The 8,879-nt window shown below is 34.3% G+C and overlaps 1 protein-coding gene across 1 annotated transcript; it reads right to left on the reverse strand.

Moving 5' to 3' along the window:
• Positions 1 to 251: 251 nt before the first annotated feature.
• LOC115990087 (probable LRR receptor-like serine/threonine-protein kinase At1g05700) lies at positions 252 to 8,237 on the reverse strand. Its single transcript, XM_031113951.1, has 13 exons — positions 8,156 to 8,237; positions 7,530 to 8,073; positions 6,956 to 7,440; positions 6,693 to 6,831; positions 6,538 to 6,609; positions 6,361 to 6,432; positions 6,212 to 6,292; positions 5,826 to 5,974; positions 5,491 to 5,708; positions 1,934 to 2,060; positions 1,697 to 1,759; positions 1,424 to 1,613; positions 252 to 657 (listed from the first exon to the last, which is right to left on the reverse strand). The coding sequence occupies exons 1-13, from the start codon at positions 8,235 to 8,237 to the stop codon at positions 252 to 254; spliced, it is 2,628 nt and encodes an 875-aa protein (XP_030969811.1).
• Between the last annotated feature and the right edge of the window lie 642 nt (positions 8,238 to 8,879).

The following is an 8,879-nucleotide window of genomic DNA, read 5'->3' on the forward strand; positions in this document are numbered from 1 at the left end:
ATTGCATCTCCTTCAATCACAATATGAAATCTTCATACAGCTTGCATGAACAACTTTTATATTCCACCAACAAAACAACTGCCTCTTATATCTTTTCTAAGCGTAAATAAAGAACGGAGCCAACCTTGAACACAAACCACACAAAGGGGGGCAATGTTTATGTGATAACAGGTTGCCTTTTATTTTTATGCACATATTGCAGACACCTTTTTGGAAAAGGTCCAAGTGAGATTTTGTATATTTGTTAGTTACTACCTTGCCAAGGGTGTCTGTCCAGTATGCACATAGTTAATTCCACTAATTTGGTTTGAATCAGTCTCAAACCCCTCATGCCCTCGAGCCAATTCCATTGCCAAGCATTGCTTTAACTCCATCACTACATAAGTCATGGTTGGCCTTTCAATGGAAGTGGGAGATACACAAATCATTGCCACTTCTATTGCTTTCCATACAGAATTAATATCGGGGTCTCCATCTAACCTTGGATCCACAATATTCTTAACATCCCCTCTTTCAAGCATGGAACTAACCCATTTAATTAAATGAACTTTCTCAGGATTTATAGAAATTGCAAGTCGGCCTGTGATTATTTCCAATAGAACAACACCAAAGCTAAAAACATCACTCTTCTCATTCAACCAGTTTGATGCATAGTACCTGTAAGCCAAAGACATAACTCATTCTATACCAAACACAGAACTAGGTAACTAAATCATGTAATTCCATGGTTATGCTTAGTTTCGTAATTTAAATTCTATGACAATCTGTAAACTTAAAAATATTAGTATCTCTAACCAAAATGTGCGTTTAACTAATCTATCTTCTCTATTTACTTTGCTCAAACTGTTAGAATCTTGTTAAAAAAACTATAATACTAGGATCAAAGGAAAAAGAAAAGAAAAGAAATTAAAGGATTTAATAATAATGGGTGTTTTGGGGAGTTTAGGAATGGTTGTATATCACCAAAAATATCTTAGAATAACTACGTATATTATTCAGGGGACTTTAAGTAATTAAGTTGATTGCTTTTAGGTTAAGTTTGGAGAATTCTACAAAAGTTTCAGAGTATTTGAGTATGCATTGTATGAGGTAAGTGAACTTTTCTGTAATTAGTATAAAAGTTGTTAGAAATAAATATTTCATTTATAAAAATTGTTAGTCTTTCTTGCAAAAATTGATTTAACAATTTGGAATATGAATTATTTAAGCTTTGTTTTGATTTTTATTTGATTAATAATATTTGAGCTTAAATATTAACCTTCTCTTGAGAAAGGCTTTTTATACTTGTAATTGTAAAAGTGAAAACTTATTTGCATGGCTAGCTTATTCATTGTATACGTCGGTTAGAGGTGTGACAAAACATGCCAGGCGAAAAAGAAAGAAATTTTAGTATCCATCAAAATTATGGAATGCAAATACTTACTCAGGGTCAAGGTACCCTGGGGTGCCAACAACTTTTGTTGAGACATGAGTTCCACCTTCGCCAGGGAAAACTCTAGACAGACCTAAATCAGCGAGTTTGGCCTGGAAATTTTCATCCAATAAGATGTTTGTAGACTTCACATCCCGGTGAATAATTGGTGGCTTGCAGCCATTGTGCAAATACTCTAATCCTGGACAATTGAAACCCAATTTCAGAAACAATAGTTCAGTGGAGAGAGAGAGAGAGAGAGAGGTGAAATATGTACTTGCTTACCTTGTGCTGAGTCCATCGCTATTCTGAGTCTAGTTTCCCAACTCAAGAAACTTGCATTTTTATCTGCATCCACAATATAAATCATGTGGTCATGACTCATGAAAGAAAAGTCGCTGAACTACGATGAATATTGTAAGGGAAAAAAAATATCCAACTATATATTTACAGTTTGATTAACTTGCAAGTTGGCAGAAACTAAATATTTTTATAGTCAAAGATTTTTAGCATGATCAATACCTAATAGATGCAGTGCCAAGTTTCCGTTTGCCATATACTCATAGACTAGCCCCATATTGGTGTTTTCATGGCAATATCCAACAAAAGAAGTTATGTTTTTGTGATGAACTCTTGTGAGAAAATTGGCCTGTAGAGTAAGGTCGCATCTTAGTTCGTATGTATGATGTGAAATCAAAAGATGTCATGTAAGTTTCTATACAAATAAGCAAAAGTGATCTCAAGTTTTATTTTTTGTTTTTTTAAAAGAAAAAATTATCATTGTTAATATAAATTATAATATAATTGTAAATACTCATAGAGGAGCCCCATATTGGCACTTTCATGGAAATATCCAACAAAAGAAGCACTACAAAACGCGGGGGCCTTGGGCCGCGTTTTTTAAGCCGTGGCTATAAAAAACGCGGCCCAAGATAGACTGAAGCCGCGTTTCATAAAAACGGGGCCATAGACGGGTTCTTAGGCCGCGTTTTTTTGAGCTAAAAACGCGGCCTAAGGACCTCCGTATTTTTTTTTTGGCAAACTTTTTTTTTTTTTTTCTTTCCTTAACTATGGCCGCATTTTAAAAACGGGGCCATAGACGGGTTCTTAGGCCGCGTTTTTTTGAGCTAAAAACGCGGCCTAAGGGCCACAATTTTTTTTTTTTTTTTTAATTTTATTAAAGGAGGACCTATAGCCACGTTTTAAACGTGACTATAGGTTAAATCTATAGCTGCGTTTTAGACGTGGCTATAGGTCCTCCTTTATAAACAAAAAAAAAAAAAAAAAAATTGTGTTTACAAGTGCTGAACCCATTCGGTGGTTTTTTTTTTTTTTTATTTTTTATTTTTTACGTAAGTCTATAGCCACGTTTTAAATGCGGCTATCGGCTTAACCTATAGCCGCGTTTAAAACGTGACTATAGGTCCTCCTTAAAAAAAAAAATGTTTTCAAGGGCTGAACCCATTCGGTGGGTGTTTTTATTTATTTATTTTTAAAGGAGGACCTATAGCCACGTTTTAAACGCGGCTATAGGTTAAGTCTATAGCCACGTTTTAAACGAGGCTATAGACTTACGTAAAAAAAAAAAAAAAAAAAAAAAAAAAAAAAAAAAAAAAAAACCCACCGAATGGGTTCGTCACTTGTAAAAAAATTTTGTTTTTAAGGAGGACGTATAGCCACGTTTTAATGGGTTTGTGAAAATATGGAGTTTTGTTCATTGTTGTTTGAGTTTTGTTCATTGTTTTTCCCTTTAACTTTCTGTCTCTCTTTGCAGTAGATCTGAAGATTGAGTCTCTCTTTGCTTTAGATTTGAAGATTTTGAATCAATGAAGCTAAAGTGCCTCAAAAAATTATCTCTCTTTGCTTTATTTTTCTTTGACCCATGGCCGAAAATTATTTTCTTTTGTTTGATTGTGTTTTGATTAATTTTTTGTTTGAGCATATGGACTCTTTTTGGTTGTGTTTTTGTTATGGGGATTTTTGTATTTTTGAGCTTGTGCTTTTGTTTTCCTTGAATAGTTTGTGTTCAGTTTGGGTTGATTTCGTTGAAGGAGATGTTTTGTTTGTGTTCTTGTACTGTTTTCTTGTATTTTAGAACATGTTGTGGTTGATTAATTTTGAAATTTTCTGGGTTTTTGTTTGAATTTGAATTTGCTGGGTTTGTATTTTTGTTTTGAATTTCTTTATTTATTTAAAATTGAAATTTTAAAGTTTGAAAGTATTAATTTTAAAAATTTTAATTTTAATTTTTAAAAAAAAAACTTTTGATTACCGAAAATTAATTTTTGGTAATCAAAGTTTTTTTTTTTTTTTTTTTTTTTTTTTTTTTTTTTTTTTTTTTTTTTTTTTTTTTTTTTTTAATTTAAGGGTATATAGCCGCGTTTTAAACGTGGCCTAAGATTAAACCTTGGGCCGCGTTTAAAACGCAGCCCAAGACCACAACCTTAGGCCGCGTTTTAAACGCGGCTATAGGACCTAGTCTTGGGCCGCGGTTAAAAAGTGTATCAAGATTTTTCAATGTATCAAGATTTTTCATCCCTCACACTTGCACACAAAACTTTTTGCATTTTAATTCATTATTTTCACCTCTTGTACTTTTAACCCTTTATATATACCTATCTATAGCTTTCACTTCATATCATGTCAAATATACACAGAAAAAAAATAATGTCATTTATCTTCAATTTTTCGATGACACCTACCCAGCTCTAATCCTAACTCATATGAGTTGACTACAACCAAGGAGGGGGGGAGGCTTGGGCTTGCATTTTATATTGAGTGACAATGGCAATTACAATTTTGATGTTAAGGTCAAACATTGTAAAATTGTGGGTTTTGTAAATGATGTGGTTGACTGTAACTGTTTGGAATGTGTATTTTGTTTTAGAATTAAGGAGAAAGAAATGTACATTCTATATCAACCTTTATTCTACAATATTTCTCCAATTGTTTAAAATATATATATATATATATATATATTATTTCTCATTACTTCAATTGAATAATTATAATAGATATGTTATGCAATTTATAAAGTCCTATAACAATTTTGTTATAATAATTGTTATAATACATATACAACATTCTCCAAAACTATTTTACAAACAACATTACAACATTATGATGCACAGGTAACTTACTGGTTCATTATAATAAATATACAACCGTTGGAACTTTTAGTTGTAGACTTAGGCCATGAGGTCAAACTAAGCTAATTCTATTGCTTGTTCTTCTCCTACATCATTTTATTTTTTTCTTTCTTTCTATTTCAATATGGTACTAGAGCAACAATGTCTACTCCTCATCAACTTTTGTTGTCGATTCCTTGTCAACATTAGAGTTCACACTCAAGATCTAGTTGATCGTGATCCCATCTATACCTAGACTCCTTGTATATGCATTCAGGTCCTCTCAGAATTGTTGTTTAAGGATTGCAAACATCCTTATGGACCATTTCAATCCTAATCATATGCTCCCTTGTGGATGCATGCACCACTTTGTACTCTAAAGACATCCTACATGTATCTCACGTGTGAATGGAGCACTCTTGTGCCAGTTTCATCCTAGTGGCATGCTTGAGTTACTATCTAAGTTCCATATAGGTCCATGCTCCATAAAGTACACGTGTTGGAGAAAATTTTCCACAGAGGTCTCTCCACATTTTTCATGTGCATCATGCCCTTCACAGATTTCTTTCTCTTTGACAAATTTTCAATCTTTTCTTGGTGGGCTTCAATTCACTCGATTGGCCTTTACATTCTTTCCAAACTATACTTTTTTCAATATTACTCCCCTACATGAGCTTGAGGAGATGTTATAATATATTTGCATGAGCTACCATGGTTTTAAAGTGAACAAACAAAGCCAAATATAATCCCATATATACTCTACATTGGGTTTATTGTAGTATATAGTTTAGTATAATAAATATATAACCATTAAGGAGTTTTATGTAAGCCGTCGGGCCTAATTACACCATTCGATCTCTTGCTTCAGTTCTCTCTAAAGGAGATTAATATCAGCCTAAAACACTGGCTATTGTGACTATCAGTCTCACTGTTAAAATAGTTGTTACCTACCTCCGCCAGAAATTCATTATACCCTTGAACTGATGATGGTGAAAGCATCTTCACAGCAACTTGAAAACCGTCTAAGTAGCCATGATAAACTGTTCCAAAGCCTCCTTTCCCAATAACGCTTGCAAAATTTTTGGTAATATTCAGGACCTCTGAGTATGTGAACTTCTGTTTCTTGGATTCTAACACCCCACCTTGTTCATTGGATGCAGGCAAATCTGCTAAGGTATGACAATTTATTGAAGCAAATGATATCCTTGTCAACAAATTCATTTGCATTCACACAAAATTTGATATTTTTGAGATCTAAAATGTGTAAAGAGTTATTCTATTTCTACCTTTCTTCCTCCTTTTAAGATGCCATAAGAGAGCAAGCCCGCATAATAAGAGGATGACCAATCTGACAATTGCTGCTGCTGCTGGAATAACAATATTCTTTTTCTTTTGGCAAGGACTCAACACACAAGGATTTGGATTTCCTCCATTACTAGCAAGATTTGGATTTCCTCCGACACTACATCATCAATGTATGTAAGACTTGAAACTGCAGCTGATACCTCGTAATCTATTATCTTATACTAATAGTAGCTATATGGAACTCTAAATTTTGGCCCTAGAGTTTAGATATATGATATATAGTACTACTTTGAAGAAAAAAATTTTGGTAATGACGCAAAAATGAGGAAAACAGAAACAATGATAATTTTGTGAGTAAATAGCAGACCTGAGCAAAAGCGATCCCTTATTTGATTTTTCAATGAGTTCCATAGGAATGGACCCTGAGAGGTTGTTATTTTGTAGGTTTCTGTAAAATGAGAGAAAGTATGATTTCTATATTTTTACTAATAGAAACTCAAATTCTGAGTAACTTACAGAACTCGCAAGAGTTGCAACTGTGACAGAAAAATTGGAACAGTTCCTTTTAAGCTATTGTTTGATAGATCTCTGAAATAAAAAACTATCATATTAAATATTAATCACAAAAAAAAGGTGCTACTCCATTTTAATAAGAAAAAATATTGACATTTTGGATTCATACAAAATACTTACAAATACTGTATCATTGTGAGATTTGAAATGAAAGGAGCTATCTCCCCTGTCAATCCGCTTGAGGACAAGTTCCTAATTGCATGATCAATAAATTGAGGTATGGAATCTGACTGAAAGGTTAGGATATATGATTCATTTAGAAGGCATAAACTTACAAGGATATGATGCCGGGTGGATCAAAATTACTGTAGCTGCAATTAAGACCGCCCCACGAGTAATCTCTAGGGGCACAAGGATCTCCTTGCCAGTTTCTCTTTATTCGATACATTGACTTGATATTCTTGATAGAATCAACTAGTTGTATCATAGGTGTCAAATCAGATGAAAGAAGTTACGAAAACTAATGTGGTGTAATGAACATTAGCAAAGCTACTTCAATGTATAAGTATCAATAATGATTCACGTGATAAGAACTTACCATCTTTTTGGTCTGTTTGTGCTTGTAAAAGCTGATTCACTGTGTAAATCTCGATAGCGTTGAGAAGGGGTGGAAGGGTTGAAGTCTCGGTTTTATTGATCCAAATCTGAAAATAAGTTTCATTGTCTGGTTTTGTTCTGTATGTTGGGCTGAATATTGTAGTAGCGACCAAGTAACTTGGAGAAAGAGCTTTATACCACAACTTCCCATTCAGAAAGATGTTGAATTCTCTAGACTGATTTGCTTGAAGCTTTTCAATTTCAGCAAAGTGCATGTAAAAATAATATTGGGAGGTTGCATTGTCGGGAGACCAATACAAGCCTATGGAATCATTTGTAGTTAATGGCGTGACTGCAGTACTCATGACAACTGATGGTAATTGGAAAGAATTGTAGCTTGAATCAACCGTTTGAATGGTACTAATGTTTCTCCACAGACTTGTGCCAAAGGGTGACCATATGCGGTCAATAACATCATCTTTGTACCTGATAGGAACGAATGTTATGTGAGCCCATTTGATTGAAAATGACTGCACTAAGTCTTACCAGAAGGATGCTAAATCTAAATGGCTTACCTGTAAGTTTGATTGACTAAGCCGCAATTCGCCTGATCAAAGAGCTCCAGCGATCCTGATTTAGGTATGTAGGTATTGTTCGGCAAAGGTCTTAGCTCTAATACTGATATGAAAGGTGTCCCATAGCCTGTGTTTACAAGACAAACATAGATGTCTTCTGATGAGGACAAATGAATAATTTCCTTGGATATTGTACTTGATGCATCTGACACTGCAACTGTATCCCACCTGTTTACTCCAAAATACAAATCAAATGTTGGGGTTTGGCCTTTGCCGTCATAGTTCCCATACATGAAACTCGCTCGGATCAAATAGTTCCTGTCTTTGCCTGGTGAAGGTCTTAAGGTGTAGCAGTTTTTGGCTCCTTCAGGAAAACTGCGGACAGTCCACAACTGTTGTTCAGGATTATTGCTCCTGTATTGGGGTAAAATATTCCCATTTGCACCTGTCTCTGTGAAGCTTGAGTCTGAAGAGTAATATATATCTGTTATTCCATCTTTATAGCTTGAGCCATCTGGTATCCCACAGTCGATGCTGATGAAGCCTGAAATAGAAAAGGGTTAGCACTATGGTTTGAGTGATACAATTGAAATATAGTGGTGCTCAAAATATTTAGATTGTCAAACCTAATTGATCCTGGGAATGAACGAGGACTGTGAGGGCAAAAGCACCATGAAGTATTATTGCAAATAGAAAATGCTTCGCCATTTTCAGCACTTTAGATTCCATGGCGTTCCTTTACAGATTCTAATCCTATAAATAGTGCCTTGCTCCAAGTTGATAATCCGAAAGTCAATCCTATAAAGCATTTGAGCAACCGGGTCATTTTCTTCCGTGGCGAAGAATGATGCACCATGGCACGAACACAACCATTTCTTTACCCTCAAAAAAATTCTTTCCTTTCGAATCAATTCGTTGGCATTGTCTCTAAAATACTTGAACTAAAAGTCCATGACAGTGAAGGCAATTTTTTTAGTATCTAGTCCATGGTGTTGACAGCCAAACAAATGCTAGGAGCTGTTTAAAAGTATGGACGGCCGAGTAAGAAAAGTTGTTGACTTTGTTTTCGGACTTCCACCCTTGATTGTTGAGACATGTCCATCAAGATGTATAAATGGAATCCTAGATAATGTTTTCGAGGAATATTTTCCATTTAAAACAATCATGTTGCAGGAAGAATAGTATTTAAGAAGTAATAAAAATAGAAAATTGTACTTCAGTCCTTCCACTTGGCTAATTAGGAAAATAAGAAATTTGATTTCAACTAGTCATATATGTTTTGAGAATTATTTAGTAATAGATGGAATAGCAACTTGCATGGCATGAAATTATCGAATGTCAGCGTTTTGT

This window comes from Quercus lobata, chromosome 5 (assembly GCF_001633185.2).
Source record: "Quercus lobata isolate SW786 chromosome 5, ValleyOak3.0 Primary Assembly, whole genome shotgun sequence".
NCBI lineage: Eukaryota > Viridiplantae > Streptophyta > Magnoliopsida > Fagales > Fagaceae > Quercus > Quercus lobata.